At 50.6% G+C, this 22397-nt stretch overlaps 1 protein-coding gene across 2 annotated transcripts in view; it reads right to left on the bottom strand.

Annotated features, from left to right (window-relative positions):
* The window catches only part of VASH2 (vasohibin 2), a gene marked incomplete at both ends in the record, with an annotated part of 33504 nt that extends 11618 nt beyond the window's left edge, over positions 1-21886 (bottom strand). The window contains 6 exons of one of the 2 annotated variants that reach the window (XM_079728056.1): positions 393-508; positions 1963-2344; positions 9087-9161; positions 9674-9730; positions 13684-13772; positions 21611-21886. In XM_079728056.1, coding sequence (XP_079584182.1) covers positions 393-508; positions 1963-2344; positions 9087-9161; positions 9674-9730; positions 13684-13772; positions 21611-21886 — 995 coding nt within the window. The remainder of the gene's footprint in view (positions 1-392; positions 509-1962; positions 2345-9086; positions 9162-9673; positions 9731-13683; positions 13773-21610) is intronic. The other variant, XM_079728057.1, reaches the window with a different exon arrangement.
* Between the last annotated feature and the right edge of the window lie 511 nt (positions 21887-22397).

Below are 22397 nucleotides of genomic sequence, written 5' to 3'. Positions count from 1 at the left end.
ACTTGAGCCCAGAAAGGCTGCATGACATGCCTAAGGCCCCATAGCTCCTTAAGCAGCTGAGCTGCCTCTAGACATGGGTTTCCTAACTCTATAAGGCCAATGCTCCTTCCAGGCTGCCGGGATTTCGCACTGTTCTCCATCTCACACCATCTGGGGCTTATCCCTCCAACTGCGTCTCCATCTGACAGTCAGGAGGGTAAGAGCACTGGGGGTGATGTGCATGGTGGATCCTTTTCCATAAGAGATGTCCACCGAACGAGGAGCAGATCTCTTGGAGATCACCATTTGGTTCAAATGCCGAGCCCAGGACACAACTTCATCCCCAAGGGCCAGGACAACCTCTCAAACGTGTGTGCTGGGCCTTAATTTGGGGAAGAGGAAATACTACTCACGACTTGTCTCGCCTGCCGAGCCGTCTTGGGGGGCTCGCCTGCCTCCGTCGGGGGGACAGTGATTTTCCCCGGCTTCTCGCTTGGGTTGGAGAGTGGGCACTTGCAGGTTTCAGGAGCTGGAGGAGATTACAAGGAGTTACCACGCTGCTTCCTAACAGCCCCGCCCTCGCGCCTTCCTACAGCCCAGCATCTCAACCCCTGCCCGTTCATGATCCCGGGGTTTAGAAGGCCCTGAGCTGGAGGCCTCCTCCTGACACACAGATGTGCTTCTCTCATGCTGCACTGACAAGAAGCAGAGGTACCACTTCCCAGAGGATGATAGGATTTCGTTGTGTTCCTTTCCCCACAGCAGAGAGAGGAACAGAGCCCAATGTCTCAGCCTCCTGGGGCTGTTTGGTTGCTCAGAAAATTCCCCCCTCGCGAAGGCAAAGTCCCAACCATGTTGCCCCAGAAGCCAGCTTGTTCCTTTTCTGACCCTCCCACCCCACACGCATGCGCAGAGTGGGTCCAGCTGATCCAGAATCTCCATTACAGGTGCTGCCGAGTGAAGTCCCCAGGTGCTAAACGCAACCAAGCCTGAATTCGGCATAATCCCTTGCCCCTGCGGGTCTCAGCATACACACAGGTTTTCTCTCTCAGTGACTCCACGAGCTCTGGAGGAGCAGGGACAAACAGGCATCCTGTCACCTTGGAAGTGACATGGTAGAAGGAGGAGGGGCTTATGAGCGTAGTTTATATTAAAGCCAGCAGAGCGCATGCTCCTTTGTTTGCTTTTGTGACTCCAGGTCAGAATTTTATGCCAGAGGGCTTTGCAACTTACAAAGCAAAGCAGAGATAGGGCTTCCCTGGTGGTGCAGTGGTTGAGAGTCCGCCTGCCGATGCAGGGGACACGGGTTCGTACCCCGGTCTGGGAAGATCCCACATGCCGCGGAGCGGCTGGGCCCGTGAGCCATGGCCGCTGAGCCTGCGCGTCCGGAGCCTGTGCTCCGCAACGGGAGAGGCCACAACGGTGAGAGGCCCACGTACCGCAAAAAAAAAAAAAAAAAAAAAAAAAAAGCAGAGATAAAACAGGACTCTGAAATAGATTTTACAGCAGGGTGACCCACTCATCCTGGCTTGCCTGAGACTTTCTTGGCTTTAAGTACTGAAAATCTCATTTCCTCAGAAACCCCTCAGTTTCAGGGAAACTGAGATGACTGACCACTCTTACTATAAAGACAAAACAGAATAAAGCAAAACTAGAGCCTTAGTATAAAATGACTAACATTTTAGATTGACTCACAGAAGGAACTACAGGCCAAGACTCTGCTTCAGCTGCAACACCTAAATTGAGCTTAGCTCTAGTTTTTAAAGTAGTAAATGCAAAGAGACTTAAATTGTCCATGTCAAAAATTGAATGTTATTTTTTTAACAGGGTGCCTACTAAGCAAGATAACGTCAAGAAACTTTTGACCATCTCAGAAACACAGGGCACGTGGCAATAGAGAAAGAGAGAGGGAGGGAGGGAGAGAGAGAGAGAGAACAAGGAAAGAACTCTCTTGCATTGCTCATTTGCCTCCCCTGAGCCTACCTTCATTCTCATGTCCCTGGCATATTTCTCCAGCTCCTTCCTTATGTCAGCCCTCAACATCTTTGAGACATTGAGGACCAGCTGCTTCCACTCGATGGGCTGGAAGCTATGAGGCTCATGGGGGACATACAACCCAATCTTGACCTTCTTGACTGTGTGCAGATATTTCTTGTAGGAGTCTTCAAAGTCAAAGATGAGGTCACTCAGAGTCCGAAAGGTCAATGGCTTGTCCATCAGCTCAGCCCTTCGGCTCATGCCCAGTGAGCCATAGCGGCCATTGCAGTAAATCCCCAGCACAACATGGTGAAAGTAGTTTCCTGAGAAGTAGGTTTTAAAGCTGATGGGGAATCGCTCGATGGAAGGCTGTCCATTGGTTAAGTATCTTAGAGAATCTGAGTCAAGGAAGAGAAAGGAGGCTTGAGGACACCAGCACTTGGACTCCCAGGAAAGGAAAGTAGCCCATACGGTCAGTGGGTCCACCCCTCTGCCTCTGAGCAGGCCAAGACCTAACCTTTCCAGACCGATCCTCTTATAAAGGACTCACTGGATATCTCTGAGTACCTGCTACATGATGCATACCAAACCAAATTAATATGGGACAAAGAGGGATGATTTGCCATCTTCTTTAGTAAATCAATAAATGCAAACAAAACCATTAACAACGTACTTTATCCTCCCCTGGTGTTCTACAGGGGATGATAAGCTATTAAAAGTTGGTTTCTGCCATTGGACTGATGTTCTCAGTCGTTAATTCTGGCTGGAGTATGTGGGACAGACCAGGAATTGAAGGCCTCTGCAATGGTGCTGGGAGAAATGACAACCAGAGCCTAGGCAAGGCAGTGGAGATGTAAAAGACACAGACCAACTGACAGGATGGGAAGGGACAGAATGGTGTCAGAATGGGTCATATCTGCGCCTTGTCTGCTCCTCTCATTGGCTCCAGCATACCCATGCCAGAAGCCTTGGGTACCACAGAGAGCTGCCTGCAGCATCCGAACCTCAGGCTCCCTTCAGTCCCCAACCCAGCTGGTGTCACAGCTCAGCTCTCTCCACGTGTTGGCCCGTCTGGATTGAGCCACCCAGCCTCTTACCATGAACTCGGTTTGGGCCCAGCAACCCCACATGGTGCAGCTTCAAGTAACTACCCCCACTGACTCCACACGCTGCAACGACGGACAAGAGGCACCACATCCTCAAGTCCACCTCAAAGTCTCTGGACAGCCCTGGCATGGCCGTGGAGACTCAAAGACCCAACTCTTCTGGAGAGGGATACTGGAAATTCAAATACACTCTGCTGAAGACCGTTGGTGTCTCCGGACCTTTTCTAAGGGACATAACACTCCAGGCTCTTAACATGGTGGCTTGTGCACGGTGAGTGCTCAGTAAGTGGGTACCATTCTCCACTCTCGGAGAACTTGTCTTCACCATTTCTTGCCCCTGCTCCAATTTACCTTCCACACAGTGGCCAGAATGATCTATTGAAGCCAAAATTTGGTACATGTCACTCTTCTGCTTAAGTTTTCAGTGTCTCTCATCTTCTCCAGGACTTGGTCCAAATCCCTCAGCAAAGTCCTGCCATGATTCAGCCCCTGTTCCTCATCCCTTTGTACCGTCTCATCTCCCCCACACTCTGGGCTCACACACTGACCTACAGTTGACCTGTGACTTTTTTTTTTTTTTGCCTGCAGTGCAGCTTGCAGGATCTTAGTTCCCCAACCAGGAATTGAACCCGCACCCTCAGCAGTGAAAGCACGGAGTCCTAACCACTAGACCTCCAGGGAACTCCCAACCTGTGACATTTTTGAAGGATACACCGAGACCATGAAGAACCCAAAGATCTGTGCCCACTGCCCTCAGCACATACTCCCCCAGAATATGAAGTCAAATGTAACTGAATATTTTAAATGACCTTTACATTACAAGGCCATGAGACTAAAGTGACCCAGGAAACTTTCAAAAACAAGCTACTAAACCCACTGTACACGACCTCATGTCTCCATCGAAGTATAACTTCTTTTATGGCTTCACTCACACATCAGTCTTATATTGTGGAGGATTTAAACCTGGCAGAGATCTTTGGGGTCTCCTAAGAATCATGAGTGATAAGGATGCTATTGGGGGTTTCCCTGGTGGTGCAGTGGTTAAGAATCCGCCTGCCAATGCAGGGGACACGGGTTCAAGCCCTGGTCCAGGAAGATCCCACATGCCGCAGAGCAACTAAACCCGTGCGTCACAACTACTGAGCCTGTGTGTCACAACTACTGAAGCCCATGCACCTAGAGCCCGTGCTCCGCAACAAGAGAAGCCACTGCAGTGAGAAGCCCGTGCACCACAACTAAGAGTAACCCCTGCTCGCCGCAAGTAGAGAAAGCCCGTGCACAGCAACGAAGACCCAACGCAGCCAAAAATAATTAAATAAATTTATTTTTTAAAAAAGGATGTTATTGGGCTTTCTCTCTTTACACAGGCTGCACCCTGACTGGAACAGCCTCACTTCCTGGGTGTGATACCTTCCCTGACCTTCCTCAGTGTGGGTTAAGTCTCCCACACCCCCTGCAAGAACTCCCACAGCACTTGGTGCTTATTCATCCTGCTTTGTGTGTGTGTGTATGAGCGCGCACACGTGTGCGTTTGTATCTTGTAATGGCAGGAATTGTGCTTTGCATCCTGGTATCCCCGGGCATCGCACAGGCCTGGCGCACAGAAGTACCTGGTTAGTGCTTGCTGAAAGGATGAATCTTAGATTGTTAGGATACATTTCCTTACGTTTAAAAAGACTGTACTCGACAGAGAAAGACAAACACCGTATGATATCACTTACATGTAGAATCTAAAAAAATACAACAAACTAGTGAATATAACAAAAAAGAAGCAGACTTACAGATATAGAGAAGAAACTAGTGGTTATGAGTTGGGGGGGCAACATAGGGATGGGGGAGTGGGAGGTACAAACTGTTGGGTATAAGACAGGCTCAAGGATGTATTGTAAAACATGGGGAATATAGCCAATATTTTGTAATAACTGTAAATGGAAAGTAACCTTTAAAAATTACATTAAAATTTCTTTTAAGTAAAAATAAATTTTTTTTTAAAAAGGTCTGCACTGGGTGTGGGGCTAATCCAGTACCCTTAAAAGAAAGAAGCCTTGTCCTCTATCCTCAATTAAATCACAGATGGCTCCTCTCTATAAAAATGGTTACCTGCTTTCTCTTCACTTTATCATGTGAGATAAACTGGCAGTAAGGGAGTGAAATCACATCCTTCTGAGTCCTCTTACATAAATTCTTACTTGCTTTCTGGGGTGAGTTCTCTGGGGCTGGAACAAGGGCATTCCTCAGTTAAGTCAGTGTAATAAACACTGGGTGAGTGTTTCCTGTGCCAGACAGACTGCTAGGTAGGGCTGCAGAGCCAAAGATGAAGACTCCCTGGAAGTCTGATAGGGAGACAGACTCAAAGTGGACACAATACCATCAGTACGGCAGTTCCTCAAGCAAACTAAACGTAGAATTACCATATGACCCAGCAATTGTACTTCAGATACTTCAGGTATATACCCAAGAGAACTGAAAGCAAAGACTCAAACAGATACTCACACACCAATGTTCACAGCAGCATTATTCACAATTGCCAAAAGGTGGAAATAACCAAAGGGTCCATCAAGGGATGAATGGATAAACAATGCGTGGTATATACATACAATGGAACATTATTGTCTTAAAAAGGAAGGAAATTCTGCAATATGCTACAACATGAATGAACCTTGAGCATATTACACTAAGTGAAATGAGCCAGTCACAAAAGGACAAATACTGTTATGATTCAACTTTATGAGGTACCTGGAGTGGTCGAATTCATAGAAACAGAAAGTAGAATGGTGGTTGCCAGGGACTGGGGACCCTGTGTTTAATGGGTTTAGCATTTCAGTTGGGAAAGAGGAAGTTTAGAGATGAATGGTGGTGATGGTTGCACAACTGCGTGAATGTCCTCAATGCCACTCAATTGTACACTTAAAAATAGTTAAAATGGTAAATTTGTTATGAATATTTTACTATTCTTAGAAACCCCGCATTCGCAATATATGTGTCAAGTCATTATGCTGTACACCTTAAACTTTCACGGTGCCCTAAATCAATTTTATCTCAAACTGAAAAAAACCCACCCCCATGTGACGTGTGTTGTGAGAGAGGCATCCCTGCCACCTCAGGAAGAGCAGAGAAGAGCCCTCGGGACCAGAATGAGTCCCACAGGACAGGTAGAGACAGCCAAGGGGAGAAGAGTGAGTGGGGAGGGGACTGGAGGGACCACCAGTCCATCCTGTGACAAGTCACCAATCACTTGGATTTGCTCCATCACTACAGCAAATCAGTAAAGTCTTGGGACCTGGAGCCTCTGTGAACGGAGAGGGAGGGGACTAAGAGGTATGGATTAGGGCTGGGAAGTAGCCTGAGCTTTTCTAGAGAAAAGGGAGCAACAGTGCCCCAAGCTTGGGGAAGATCTGCCCAGTACCCAGCCTGCTGGGGCTATGCCTCCCCTGCCTCTAATTACACACCTGTTATTGAATAAACCATAGCACTTCAGCACCATGATTAAGCCCCACCAGGGCCAGTGAGGCCCCCTAAAGAGCTGCCATGATTCAGAAAATAATTTGGAACCAAAAGTCTATCTCTCCAGCATGATCAAAAAAGCAAGATCAAAAGAAATGGCCCTGGGGCTTCCCTGGTGGCGCAGTGGTTGAGAGTCTGCCTGCCGATGCAGGGGACACGGGTTCGTGCCCCGGTCTGGGAAGATCCCACATGCCGCGGAGCAACTGGGCCCGTGAGCCAAAATTACTGAGCCTGCGCGTCTGGAGCCTGTGCTCTGCAACAAGAGAGGCCGCGATAGTGAGAGGCCCGTGCACCGCAATGAAGAGTGGCCCCTGCTCTCCACAACTAGAGAAAGCCCTCGCACAGAAACGAAGACCCAACACAGCCAAAAATAAATAAATAAATAAAGCAAACTGTCAACAAGTAAAAATAAACACTATTATATTTAAAAAAATAAAAAAAAAAGAAGTGGCCCTTCGCGAATGAATCCTGAACTCAGAGCTCATGTCAAACAAGAGAAAACAAGGACAAGCCCATGGACACAGCTTCCAAGCAGCAGCCAAGCTGACCTGTTTCAGAGTTGGCAACACACCGCTTGTCCCCTAGGACCTGTGGAAGGGCCCATGGGAGGCCGACCGATGACCCAAGTCCGTCCTTCACTGTGCCTGGGAGCAAAGCAGGCCACAGGGCTGCTGACACAAAGACAAAGAGGCCGTAACTTTTAGAATTCAGCTGTGTTTCTTGTCTGTGCAAGAGTCACATTTCCCTGAGTTCAGCTGTATTTCTCCCCCCTCCCTCCACTTTTCTGAAATGACACACCGGTTAGAACAAAGGAGAACCCAGAGCACGCTACCCTCTGGTTCGGACAGGCCCAGAGGCTGGCCACAGGTCCATCCCCCCAACCCCAAAGGTTTTATTGGTAACTCCGGTAACCTAAGCTAATTTCGGCTTGGATTGATAGAATTGCTCGGGGACAAGACAACTGTGTACGGGACTGCCGTGTGAAGCAAGATGACCTCCATCCAGGGGCCCTGCGACCTCTGTCAGCACAGGGTCTGAAGGCAGCTGGTGCCCGTGGTGATGGGCTCCCTCACCCATCACCAGCAAATCCCCGACAATTGTTCACCCCATTAAACTTGCAGGAGTCTCTGCCCAACAGCTGTGCTGACTCCTGCCTCTGAAGGGTGGGACCTGGAGCCATCTGCTGCACCCCACCCCCACCCCCATCCTGCCCTCCTGCTGGGCTCCCAGATGCGGTCCATCTCCTTGGTGGGGAACAGGGAGGAGGTTTGACTGGAGGGCTGGGCAAAGGCCTCCAAAAAGCTCAAGTTTCCATTTTTCAGACGTCAGCCTGGGCACCTGCGGACAGTCCTGTTACAGATCCGGCCAGCCAGCGCTCTGCAGACTAGAAGGGTGGAAATTCCCCTCCCCACAAAGATGTCCAGGGGGCCGGGAGAACAGACCAGACCCAGCCTACTGTCCCCAGTCCGATTCTGAGTCACCAGTCCTTCTGTATCTGCTCTCTCTCCTGGTTCTCCTTCTACCTCTCTGGCCTCCAAGTCCTGTAAATTCTATCTCCTCGGGATCTCTTGAAACGGTCCCCTCAAATCCATTCCCATTGCCAAAACCATGGTTCAAGCATCAACATTGCCCTCATGAGGCAGCTCCTAACTGGCCTTGCAGATGCAGTGCTCCCTTCTCCGGTTGCCCTTCAACTGGCCCCAAGAACTACCTCTCTAAAGTGCACACCTCATCATGTCCTGTCTCTGCTCCAGAGATTTCGGCCGGGCTGCCCATTGCCTTTGGAAAAAGTTACCCTTCTCAGAATGGCATTCAAGGACCTACATGTCCTAACCTGGTATCACCTCTCGAGCTCATGTCTTACTGTGTTCCCTTGGCCGGTTCACCCCAGCCGTCCGCCCCAGGACTGGGAGTTTCTTTGCTTTTCTACCAGATCATATTCTACTGCCACTACCACTAATAAGTCAGTGCCATCACAGTTATTCTGGACCATATTCCCCCTCAGGCTGAGGATCCAGGAGTCTGGTGCAAAACGGAGCAGAAAGTGTGGAGAGACCAGACCCTTGTTTCAGCTTTATGTCCTGTAGGGTCAGGACACTACGCCATTGGTCTCCTCCACAATCCACTCATAGAACTTTCCCTGAAGATGGCTTTGGATAATTCCATTTTCCCTGGAGGGTCTTTCCTGTTGCAATGCCAGATTAATGCAAAAAATAATGATACACACTCTCTCACTAGTCCCTTGAAGCTGTAATTCTCCTTGTGACTAATGCGTCTGGCCTGGGAGCTGGCCGTGATGCAGGCTTCAGCTCACACGTTACACTCATGATGGTCCAAGCTCTGATTGGTTCAACTCCAGATGGTGAAAGTTCAAGAGAAGCACCAGGAGGGCTTGACACTTTCCTCCAAGGAGACAACAGGCATCATCTCTATGGATCTAGGATGATAAAGGCACAAGCAGCCCCACAGTGAAGCCATCATCTATGGAGTAAATTTAAGCTTACGTCACTTAAAGGATACATGCCCAGGATGACAGCTTCAAGGCATTTGATAGGCAAGGACTCCCGAGTCATTTCTTTCGCTGTTTCCATTAACCTGTAGGGTAGAGCATAGCAAAGGATCTCAGACTTATTCAATTATGCAGTCGGTCTGTGTGCCAATCCACCAGGCATGCCCATCGCCACACTAGGCAGCATGCAGGAGTACAGAGAGAAAGGGCAGAACTTGCCTCGTAGGAGGCGCGCAAAGCACATCCGCACCTGGTGGAACTAAATTCCTAAATTCTCCACTCCTCTCTGCAAGACGTAGTTCCGGGAGATTAGTGCTTTTACTCCACAGCACCCTCGCACTAACCCAGGACACGGGTGTTACAATGGAGCAAGTGAAAAAGGCCACATAAAACAAATTTCACAGGTCTGCCCCACCCCTGAGTTAGTCTCCACCACTGAGCTTAGCTCAGCCCCACCTCCAACCTGGCCCGGGGCACCCCTACCCCTTACAGACCAGAATATTTGAGCACTGGGATGAAGGAGAGAGAGTGGGAGAGAAAGATGGCCCCTCTCAGATAGGAGCATGGTCACCTGGCCCACAGATCATGCACCACTTACCCACTCAGCGGTCTCATTTTCCTAATTTCAAAGAACTGGGTCCCTGTATGATTGTATCTGTGTGAAGTATGTAAAGGGAAAGTGACAGAAAACTCCAAAGGTCCCAGTAATCCAGCAGAGGGATTTCTCAAAGGGATGAGGAAGTGGGGGCTTTCCAGAAGGTGGCCTGTAGCCAGAAGATCGCCAACAGTATCTTCCTCCTCTCTGTCCTGCCCTAGAAATCTACTTTCTAACTTAGGCCCCAAAGCACCTTGGATCTATACAATAGCTATTTTCAATCTGCTCTGTATTTTGTTTAGTTGACTCCATGTCTTAATTCACCTACTAGACGACAAGCCCTTTGAGAGTTGGGACCATTTATCATCTTTGTGTCACCCATAAAGCCTGGCACAAGCCCAACATATTCCATTTAGCAAATATTATTAAATAAATGAGGAATAAGTGAATGGAGGGGTGGATAGAAGGAAGGAAGGAAGGATGGAATTGACAGAAGAGTGGATGGATGGATGAATGGAAAGCTGGTTGGTGGGCTGGACAGATAGAAAGGTAGGTTGATGGATGGGTGAAAGGAAGGATGGAAGGGTTACGGATGGAAGGTGGATAGATGGTAGGAGGGTTTCTCGAGAGCGCAGACTCTGCAGCAGAGCTTACTGTGGAGGTAGCACTTTCATTTCATGCCTGGACTGATATTTGACATTGATTACTAGATCTGAGAAGATGACAGCATTCTCCACAAACTGGGATTTAGCTGGTTGCCCACAAGGTCTCAGGGACTGACAAGCCCGCACCAGCTCATTCGGAAGGAGACTGGAGATTCTCAGATACCGGGCTCTCTGTTCTGAAGGAGACTGGAGATTCTCAGATACTGGGCTCTCTGAGACCGGATCTTGATTTTTTTCTGAGCCTGAACAAAAGTTGTTTTATATGTTTCTCTTTCCTGCCTCAAACAAAATCCTATAGAAAAAGTGCATATTGGGAAGGTGCTAATGAAGCATGAACCTCTAGCCCAGGCAGGAAGTATGAGGTTAGATGTGTGCCCCTGCAGTGGTATGGGCAGCTGCAGGAAGTGGCAATGATCACCTCAAGGCACTGCACACCCTCCCGGGATTCCTCTCCGGGCAAAGACGTGCTTGGCCGCTAAGACACAAACATATGTAACGATCACCTGGAGAGTTTGTATAAGCAGATTCTGGGCTCCATCCTTAGAGATTCTGATTTCGGGCCATGGTCTTAGCCCCTGATGTCAGAGTCGCCCCACCTGGGACTGTCGAATTGGAAATTCTAGGGTGAGGGCCAGGGGATGGTTTTAACAAGCTCACCGTTTGGAAATTACCAGCATGAGCCATAAGAATAACCAATAACGATATAGGCTTGACCAGATTTTAAAAAATACAATATACAAAACCCTAGAGATAAGAGAGAAAAATGAAGGGCTACGTAGCCTCACTGTGAAATGATTTTTCACTTTACCAAAGATTTCATTCAAATAGTGAGATTCCTTGTATATTTAAAGTAACATGCAACTGGCAAAAGTTCTCTTTATATGCCCAATTTTCCCCCTGTTCATATATCTAGTTTATACATCTAGTGCATGGAGTGAGACAAACCTCTAATAAAATAATAAAAAACTACCTGACCATTCTTTCTCTGTTCCTTACAGTTATGGGCCCCTGAAAGTGAGCTGGGGAGGACAGCCTCCTGTAAACGCTGCCTGAAGAGAGAGACTTCACCCTCTGCTCCCTCACAGCAGAGCTCGGGGGTGGGGACTTCTCTTTCCAGAACCCAGTGCAAGGTCAGCACTCCAGTTGGTCAACGCTGTGAGGCTGTCAGAAGGGAAGGCAGGATTTGTCCTTTCCTGTTCCCCAGCTGAGGACATCTGTGGTCAGGGCTGGCCCCAATCGGTCCCCATACCCTAGCACCAGTCACTGCATCCAGGACAAAGCAGTAGGAAGGCCCAAGGAACTAAATAAAAGGCTGCTCAGGAGGTAGAACAAAGAGGTTACTCCAATGGCCAGGTGACCTGGAGCCTGATCCCAGTAGCGTGGTGGTGCTTTCCCTTCTCCAGCCCTCTCTGCAGTCACTGAACCAGCTCAGTGAACATCACAGTGGGTCAGTGAAGGGAAAAATGAAAACGCAGATCCTTCAGGACTGAGAATGGGCTGCAGCCTTTCCGGGAGAATGAGCCAATGATATGTAAAGCACATGCAAATTTGCCCCATCAGTGCATTCCCAGCGGCCAGGCTCGTCCTCTTTAATCTCCAGCCAGATGATCCTTGTGAAGACCATGTCCTAAATAGAAGGGGGGAGCCATGCTAATTTCTGTCACCTTCTGGAACGTTCTGTGAGGAGTCGATCACATCCAGGAAGGCTCAGCTTTTGGGGTCCAGGTCGACTCTGGCAGGTGTTTATGCTTCTGGGCCACATGGAACTCCCCAAGTGCGGTCCCAGTTCAGCGATCAGCACCAACATCAGCCTTCTGTGGGCTAGAACTGTCCGCCTGACCCCTGGAGGCTGGTGTTATCTTCTCTAATATCGCTTCAGGATTCTACGAGGAAGATGCCATGCAGGGGAGTGCACAGTCCGTGAAGTGGGAACTGAGAGGCTAATCAAGTAATTTGCCCACCCAAATGAGCTGCAGCTCTCATCTGGTAGGACCCTTCCCTTCAGGGAAAACACAGAAGTCCACAGGAAGGCTTCTTGCCTATAGCACAGAGAGGGGAGGCCTCCTCTTAGGCATGTGGGACATGTGTGCAGTGCCCTGTGAAATCCTTTCTGCTAAGCTCTATGCCTTTAGGGAGGAAAGACAGAGGTCAGCAGACCTCCTGAACAATGTGCTGGGGGCTAGGATGGCGGCAGCTGCCTCGGCAGGGAGTCCGATGCTGGCTTAGCTGAGATGCTCACTGACTCGCTTGGGCAAACGGCCTGTCCCACTCACACACACCTCCTCTGTTGGCCCGGCTCCCGTCTGACTCCCATCCCTGATAAAGCACCAGCCGTGGCAAGGGCACCATCTGACCCTGCCCCTTCGTTCTTACAACATAGCTCACATGGGCGCTCAGAACAGATGTAATCCTGACTGCGAACACTGGAGGAGAAAAGGGGCCACAGACTGGCTGGTCTGCACCCAGCCTGGACCCACAGGACTTCTCAGCTCTTCTTCAAACTCACATGAGGGGAGACGGCCCCCAGCCCAGGGCCCCATTCACTCATACAGAATGGACCAAGGGCACCAGCCGCCAAAGGCAACGCCAGGTGGGCCTCTTGTAGATGATGAGTGGTCAGGATCAGGGCAAAAAGTGAAAGGAAAGAAAAGGAACAGAAGACTAGGAGGGGGGCTTCCCTGGTGGTCCAGTGGTTGAGAATCCACCTTCCAGCGCAGGGGACTCGGGCTCGAGCCCTGGTCTAGGAACTGAGATCCCACATGCCACGGAGCAACTAAGCCTGCACGCCACAACTACTGAGCCCACGCGCCCTGGAGCCCGTGCACCACAACTAGAGAGGGAAAACCTGCGCGCCACAACAAAGAGCACACGCTGCAACGAAAGATCCCGCACGCCTCAACGAAGACCCCGTGTGCTGCAACTAAGACCCGATGCAGCCATAAATAAATAAATAAACAGATATACTAAAAAAAAAAAAAAGACTAGGAAGGAAGAGGGAGAAAGCAAGCTGCTACAGGAAGAGAGATGGAGGGAGCCTAGGATAACCAAGGAGGAGGAGGTGGAGAAAGCGTAGATGGAAGGAAGAGGGGCGTGTGCTGCCCACCGCCGCTTCACTGCCCTTTACCGTCCCGGCCCACACCCTGCTTAAACGGAGAGGGTCTGATCATTGCAGTGACGTCCTCCAGTGTCACTTCTTCTAGACTCTCACATCGAGGCATCCCTCCGTGCCCGGCCTCGCCAACCTCAGACAGCATTTGCTGACCAGATGGGGACAGAGCCGCCACCAGGCTTGCGATCATCACGCCTGTCCCCGGGCTGGGTCTGCTCAGACCCTGGTCGGAAGGATACTGTAGTGTCTTCATGTAGTTCTGGATTGCCTGGAGCCAGTCTGGGATCGTCATCGACAGCCTGTAGTTGGGAACCTGGGGTACTGAAGGCTGCAGGGAAGTAGAGAGAGATCATTTTATCAAGGAGATGCAGAGCTAGTCCTGAAGGCAGATGGCCACACTGGCCTGGGCACCTGTTCAACGGGTGCCTCCTGGACAAGGTCTCCCCAGACCGGCCAGTCCTCTCTCTGCGTTCCCTTGGCACACACTCCGCCCTGGGTCGCAGCGGCTCTCTATGACCCTTTGTGTGTTGTGGTATGAACACCGCCTGCCTCCCCATGGGAGCCTCAGCCCTTCTTGAGGCCAAGGACCATGTCCTATAGTGTCCCCCCGCCTCCCCAGGCCTGGTCCAGGAGGGTTCAGAGGTGCTCCATTAATCCTTACACTTCTACTGCACGACTACACTTTTGCTGCATGGCTGGTGTCACCATTGTATGTGTCCACTCCAGGGCACCACTGAATACAAGATGAATGGCGTGGTGCTACACATGCCATTTCTCTTCAACAGCACCCCCTGCAATGCCCATCACATCCAATGCCTGAGTCCAGCCCCAAGTGCACTAGGAAAGATTCCCTCCTTGCCTTGAATCTTCCCAGCTAAGTGCAGCTCCTCTCACTCATGAGCCATCTTACCCTTTGACCCCACCCGGCTGCCCAGTCTGCCTGGGCATCTCCTAGTCTGCCTCTTGGTCAACACTCACCAGCTGAGGGTATGAAGTTCTAACCCCGGCTGGGAACGGAAGGGAGCAACAGCCGGCCAGCACTGAAAAGGGGGAGGTAAGTCCCTCTTCTCGGGAATTTAGAGCTGAGACACCACCCAGCTCTGAGCAACCCGGCCGACCAGGCCAAGAGCGAGATCAAGCAGGGGCTTCCAATCCAGTCCCTCCTGGGAAGCAAGGGGGCAGTTTCTGCTTTATTTCTTCTCCGTGTTACCCAGTCCCTTAACCTCAGCCTCTCTGATGGGCGGGGGGGAGGGGTGCTGGTGACAGGGACACTCCGCCACGTGGGTCTGTAGCTCTGGCAGGAAGGAGAGGAGGACTAAGCCGCTTAGGGAGGGGCAGAAGGGGCCGCAGGACAGATTAGTTCCAGCCTCTAAGACAACAGGGAGAGGGAGGCCCTGGGGATTTAGTACTTAGCTGATGGAAGGTGAAGCCACTGGTGGACAGACTGAGGGACAGCACTGGGCAGCCTGGCTGGGCACCAGCGCCAGACGCTGCCCACGGACGGTCCCCAGTTCTGTCCCCAGCTCTGCAAGCTCAGGCCCCACAGCCAAGCTGGAGGGCTAGGGGGTCCCCCGGGCCTGAAGCAGGAGGCTCTTCATACTTCTACAGCTTCTGCTGCTTTTACTTAAAATAGAAGGGAACTAGTCACACATCCTATTTCACAGCCAAGGTGCAGAGTGTGTATGTGTGTGTGTGTGTGTGTGTGTGTGCATGACTGCATGTGTGAAAGACAGAGAGAGAATGTGAGACTGTGTGCACACACTCACACAGCTGTTCTGCAAACATTTTGTTTACAACATATCAACTCAAATCACATTCCTGTCTTGGAGAGTCATTTTTGGGAGCAAAATGTTCCCATCTGAACATCTGCTTATACGGCCATCCCACAACACCCCCGCCCAGCCCAGAGTCAAAATACAAAGCGCGTCCTGGTGTTTCCGACCTAGCAAACATGAGGACGCTTGTCCCTGCTTTTGGCAGTAACATCCACTGATCTACCCACACCTGGAATTCTGCATAAGAATGTGCCAGAGCTTTCACAGAGAAGTGAGGAAGCAGGGGAGACTGAGAACAACCATTTCTTTCGCACCTCCAGCGTTCCAAGCTCTAGGCCAGGTACAAGAGGGAGGTGGCAAACGACACAGTTTATGAAGGCAGGAGCATACCTCTACCCTGGCAAGCATGGGACAACGCCCGGAGAATCACCAGCCACCTGAGGGATCCCCAGAGGGATGTCCCTTGGCCAAAGCCCTGAGGAAGCCGGAGTGCCCTGTGCCCTGGCTCTGAGTCAGCTTTGGGGGCCGACCACCAAGTTATTTCAACCCCCCCAAGCCCAGCGGAATCCACAAGAGCCAGATGATGGGGGGAGTCAGGCGGCAGCCGGTCCTCAGAATAGCTGCCCAGTGGCGCCCAAGGGCTTTTAAAAACAGCTGCCTGGTTACCTCAGCCCCAGCTAAGAGTGAGTACAGGGGCTGCAGTCACATTCCCCAAACCCCAGCTGGGGAGCCGGGCTGCGGTGGGAGAAAAGCCGAGACTGCTGAGGGGATGATGTCATCTGGCTACAGCCCACCCTGCCGTCTGGGACAGCTGGCGGGGGCTCAGGCTGGGGCTCAGGCTGGGGCAGCTCCCAACCAGCATCTCGGGCTGCCAAGGCCCCACAGGATGATGGACTATAAACCAGGCAGGCTCCTTGGGGTATAATTACGAGTCCTTGCTTTGTCACCTACTGCTGTGGACCCTGGGCAAGCTGCACAGCCTCTCTAAGCCTCCAGTTCCTTCCTGATAAAATAGGAGAGGATATCACCTACTTCAAACCTTCTGAACTGGTTGCGAGGATTATATGACCTAATGTATAAAGCAGACAACTTGGGGCTTGGCACTCGGTGTTTGTAAGTGTTAGCTGTGTTATCATTATTCATCAACAGTGTGTTTTCAGAGGTCTAGATGGGGGAGCCTGAATGGTCTCCACTTTTCAGTAACTGGAAAACAGAATCAGCAGGGCCTGAGCCCCCAGACACTCAACTCAGGAGCATCACCAAGATGCCTTCTCAGCCTGATGGAAGAGGATGAAAACATCCACTTCCCCTGTGGACACGTGGTGACCATTAATATCCTTAATTAATATCCTTAATTAATATCCTTAAAGAGTTAATATCCTTAATTCATGAAGAGTTCATACAAAGTGATAAGAAAGCTCTCTAGGCCTCAATGAAAAGAAAATGGCCCCAGAAAGTGGAAGCAACCCAAGTGCCCATCAACAGATAAATGGATAAACAAAATGTAGCATATATGCAACGGGATATTATTCAGCCTTAAAAAGGAGGGACATTCTGACACATGCTATACATGCCAGAACTTTGAAGACCTTATGCTAAGTGAAATAATCCAGTCACAAAAGGACAAATATTGGATGATTTCTCTTATGTGAGATTCCTATAGTAGTCAAGTTTATAGAGACAGAAAGTAGAAGGGTGGTTGTCAGGGGATGAGGGGAAGGAGAAATGGGAACTCAGTGTTTAATGGGTACAAAGTTTTAGTCAGGGAAGAAGAAAAATTTCTGGAAATGGTGATGGTTGCACAACAATGTGAATATATTTAATTCACAGAACTGTACACTTCAAATGGTTAAAATGGTAAATTATATGTTACCACAATTTTTTTAACGGCCATGAAAAGACAATTCACAAAAGAAGAAATGCAAATAGTGAATAAATATTTTTTAAAAATGTTCCAGCACACTAACAATTTAAGAACTGCAAATTAAAGCCACTGCAAATGTCATTTTTGGCCTCTCCAATTAGCAGAGATATTCTGAAATGTGGACACTCAGTGCTGGTGAGGATGCTCTCATACGGCATGATGGGAAAATTAATTGGTACAACCTTTTATGAAAAGACCAGGGCACACTCCTTTTTTTTCTCCTCCTCCCTGACTGGGGTCCTGAGAGTCTCTCCTCTTATTTTCCTGCCCCCTTTCAGCTGAGACTCCAACCTAGAATTCCCTTGGCCCTGGCCCTCTAGATTCCCTCCTGCCACCTGCATCCAGCTATCTCAAACCACAGCCCAGCTGATGAAGGCAGAATCTAGGGGGCACACATCAAAACCACCCTCTCCACACAGGCACTGTGCCTACAGTTAGGGGGTGGGGTCCCTGAGGGTAGGGAATGGGGGGGAAGGAGGGGAGTGGACAGGAATACGGTTGTTCAAGAAGAAAAATGAAACAAACCACAGGCAAGCTTTTGTGGACAGGCTCTCTTTCACTCCATTCTTGCCAAGTGCAATGCCCTGTCAGAAGAATGCAAGAAGGGATGTGGAAGGACACGAGTGTGTATCATCACCATGCATCACCATGTGGAAAGAAGGGAGAAGCCAGGAAAGGAGCCAGGGAGGCATCGAGAGCCCCAGGCACCAGGAGTCTTTAACAAGAAAGTACAAGGAGAAAGCGAAGCCTTTTGCCGTCCCTGCTCTGAATATGTATTATATACACGGTGCAGGTGCCAAGCAGAATTTTCTCTGGCAACGTTGGGCGGGGGGCGAGCATGGAACATCACTCTTGGGCCAAGGATGGGCCCCAGGCCCCTGCATCAGGAGCAGCCAGGAATCTGTTGATGGTGACCTGGTCCAGTGGTCACAACCTTGGGCTGAGCAGGAAGGTCGGAGGGATGGATGCTTTTGAACGCAGGACAGGGGAAGAAAGTGCACTGCCTGTGTGAGCCAGCAGGGGGTAGGAGTGGAGCCCTGACCGCAGCAAAGTCTGGTCCCAAAGCCCTCACTCTTCTTCACTCACGCAAAGCTGAGTCCTCTAAATGTGAATTATTTCCCAATTTGGGATCAGCGTAAGAATGAGCCACAAAGACATGGTGTCTGCAAGAAACGGCTTGGTGTTTCCTGCTCAATCCATCTGGCTGTCTGCCCCAGGAGAGCCGGGCTCCAGCCACTTGAGAAGCAGGAGGTGCTGTTTCCTAGTCGGCCCAGCTGTTTTTTCTGGGCCAGCCATCCTCTCTGCCCCTCCCTTCCCAACCTCTACTATCCTCCAACTGACCCGTGCTGCTTTCTTGCACTGTCCCTGAAAAACCCTGGCTTTCACCTAGTCAGTTGTTAACTTCAGACTCAGTAACCACCAGGGGAGAGGCCTGCAGTCACAAATTTAGGATTGCAGAGCAGGTGACACCTGTCCTCCTTTCCCCAGTGGGGGCACCTGGATCTTTGGGCAGAAATTACCACGGCTGCTAACAAAATGTCCTGCGGTCAAAGAAAGGGTCATTCAGTCCTCCTCTTAGGACTTTGACACCTTCCCCTGGCCACTTCTTTTGCTTCTCAGTCCACAATTCAATTGCCAAAAAAGGTTCACCTCCCTGAAACTCTCCAACCCTTCCACCACCACTCCACCACCCCGCTTCTGTACAAATTCCTCAGCAAGACACTGATCTGATTAAAGGAGAAAAGGACTTGGCCCCAGAGGAAAAAAGTCTGCTGAGCTGAGTGCAGGAATAGCCCTCAAATCAGAGAGGAGTGGCTCCTGGAAACAGGAACTTTCAAAGCTGTTCCCATCCCAGGGCCTGCATAGGGGTCACGGTTTGGGGAATGCCAGGACCAGGGAGAGAGGGGATGCTGTGATGGGCGTTGAGGATGGAGAACCAAGCATTATGATGCAGTGTAAGGGAGAGAAATGTGAAGCTCTTTATTGAGGTTCAAAAAGCCAATGCCCATGTTCAGCCTGGGGATGCCCTGGCTTGGCAGTTCTTATGTAACCTTCCGGTTACTATGAAAGTACAAATATGATATGGCTGCTATATTAAAAAAAAAAAGAAAAGCAAGCTCATTTTTTAAGAACGCAGAATTCAGCCACAGTAACGGACGTATCAAGTACAAGTCTCAGGAAGTAGTAATTTATGTTCTAAGCTGCTCAGACAACATTTAGAATATTGTGTTTCTTACTGTGCTCACGTTTTCGGGGACTGGCTGATGACAAACTAGCAACTGTCCTAGAAAGAGGAGGAGGAAAGTGAGCTGATCTGGGAACTATGACACATAAGAAAAGGTGAAAGGAACTATCTGTGGACAAAGACGATTAAAGGAAGATGCAGAATAATCCAGTGCACGTGTCACACAGATGACTAGAACCTGAAGACTAATGGGTCACAACACCACGGGATTTGAGAGTTGGAAAGAACTTTACATGAAATCTGATCTACTCACATTTTATAGGTCAGAACGCTAAGGCCGGAGATTTTAAGTGAGTGACCTAGGCCACAAAGCTAGAGGTATAGCACAACCAGAACCAGAATTCAGTCCCTTGATTTTTTCACTCCAAGTCCTTTCCTTACTCCAAGAGAACCATCTCGTAACATTTGAGGGAGCTATGAGTAGCACAGGAAGTCGACATGTGCCGCCCTTTGGTTCTTGAGCACAAGAATCAGTGGTGACATGTGACCGAGGAGGAGCTCTGTTCAGTTTCAGAGAAGAGTTTCCCAGTGACCAAATCTGGCCAGGCCTGGGAGCTGCCCTGTGAGGTGACAAGCCCCCCATTCCCAGGAGGCCTTCAGAAAGAGGAAGGGATTCTGCTGAGAAGTACAGGATTGGTCTCTACCAACCCTGACATTGTCTGATTCCCACAGAGAAAGGGGGTCCCCACCCACAATGTTGGGAGAAAGATGAAGCCACAATCAGAAGCCACAATCAGGTGCTAAGGGTGCTAAATGAGAAAGGAGGCTCACTTAAGTGAGGACAGACTCCAAAGTCAGAACTGCACTCCAGTATCAGGGTTGTTCTCAGGCTCTGAGTCCTCAAGGAGGACTCAGCAAGGGTAATTATAGCTGACACAAAAGCAGGCAAGATTCTCGCTGGGCATAATGAAGATCCCACTGACCAGTGTTTTGGTTACTAAAACACCGTAACCAACTACAGCAGGAAGCTTACAGGCTCTGTCACTTTTCCCAAGGGCACACACAGCTTTCTGGCCTGCAGGCTCAGATGCTCAGGTCACCAGATGCTCCAGGCTGGGGGCTCGACCAGATGGCCTTCCAGGTCTCAGGTCTGGCATTCCTAGACCTGTCCAGGAATCTTCTTGGCCATATCAGTGTCCCCAGGATGGATGGGAAACCATCTGCCATGCTCCAACCCCCAGGCTCTGCGGCATTTCTCCTCCAGTTTGCGTTTTCGTGCTTCATACAGCGACCACTGTACATCTTCCTCCATCTTACTAACATTATCTTTGGCCACCAAACCCAATTGGCTCACTGGCTTCTCTCCAAGGTAGAAAGAGTTTCACTCCTGAGCCTCCTTCTCTATCCAGTGAGATTCATTCCTCATGTGTACTGGAAAGTCCCTTTTTTTTTTTTTTTTTTTTTGCGGTACGCGGGCCTCTCACCGTTGTGGCCTCTCCCGTTGCGGAGCACAGGCTCCGGACGCGCAGGCCCAGTGGCCATGGCTCACGGGCCCAGCCACTCCGCGGCATGTGGGATCTTCCCGGACCGGGGCACGAACCCGTGTCCCCTGCATCGGCAGGTGGACTCTCAACCACTGCGCCACCAGGGAAGCCCTGGAAAGTCCCTTTTAAGCCATAGTTAAAACTCTTTTTTCTCAGAGCCCAGATAAGCTGGGAAAAGAGAGAGCTGACTGTTTTGCAAGCTTCAGAGGTGAAAGTCACTGTCATAAAAAAAAAAAAAAAATTTGCAAAAAAGTCTAGGAATGATTCACGCTGAGAGAAGTCTGACTGGTTGATTGTAAATTCATTCATAGCCTAATAAATCATTTGCAAAGGGGGGACAGAGGAAGACCAAGAGACTCCAAAGAGGATAAGCGGGCTGGGATCCCTAGGGGGCCTATGCATTCTTGGCATCACTGGTGCTACTTGGTGGCTACAGTCTTCATTGAAGCAGGATGTACACGGAGCTAAGTAAATGATAAGAGTTTGGCTCCAGATTCTGAGAAACCTTGGCACAAGCCGACCACACAGCCCCAGGACAGCAAGCCCCCTTTCTCTCCCTCCCCCATTTCTAAGACGTCCAAGACAAACATCTCAATTAAGCAAAGGGGGTGGAGGCTGTTGAGAAAAATGAGGAGGGGAAGGGAGTCTGCAGCAGGACCAGGAAAATGGAAATTGCTACGTAAAGGCAAAATGGTCCCATCACTGCCCACACCACCCCCTTCCTTCGGAGCCACTAACCTTTGCTAAGAAGGTGGCGTTCCTGATGGCGCCCACCATTTCTCCCCCCTTGGGGTGCACTTTGGCCACGTGCATCCACATGCGCTCCCAGGTGTGACTGTCGATGGGGAAGCCGCTCTTGTTAACGTGAAACAGCACCCCGCCGTCTTTGTCCTCCTCCTCCGAGCCCCCGCTAGTAGCGAGGCTCACGGGCCGCGCGTGGCTGCTCCGGGACCGGGTGCCTTTGGCGCCTTTGGGGTGGGGGCAGCGGTGAGTGTCGGCCGCCGAGCCGGTCATGGTGGGGCAGAGGCGGGGAGGGCGGCGGGGGGCGTGTGCGCGCGGGCGCGGTACGGGGATCAGCGCCCCACGGGGGCGGCCTTCTCCATGCTTCTGGCTGCCGCAGGACGCGCGAAGGGGCAGCGGCGGCTGGAACTCCGCTTACGGGCCGTGCCTGAAATCAGTGAGACCCAGCACATACCACGGGTAAGTGGACACCCGGAGGAACCAAGGAGGGGGCCGTGGCCAAGACGGGAGGGGGGCTTCGAAGTGTCCCCACTTCCCTGTCCGCTCCCCCCGCGCGCGGACAGGACGCCCCCCCACCCACCAGGGAATTGTACACGAGCTTCCAGCCCTGCCATTACCTAGAAAGGCGACTTGAATTTTGCCACAAAGCTTCACACCCACCTAAACCGCGGGAGGGAAAGACAAGGAGCGTGAAGGCTGCGGAGTGGACGGGGTAGGGAGAAGAAAGACAGCGCGTGCAGCGGGATGGAACAGGAGGTCCCCGCAAGGCTCCACACGTCCCTTG

The sequence above is a fragment of the Hyperoodon ampullatus genome (assembly GCF_949752795.1).
Source record: "Hyperoodon ampullatus genome assembly, chromosome: 2".
NCBI lineage: Eukaryota > Metazoa > Chordata > Mammalia > Artiodactyla > Ziphiidae > Hyperoodon > Hyperoodon ampullatus.
The sequence above is the reverse complement of the archived record's forward strand: the minus strand, read 5'-3'. Positions and strand labels throughout refer to the sequence as shown.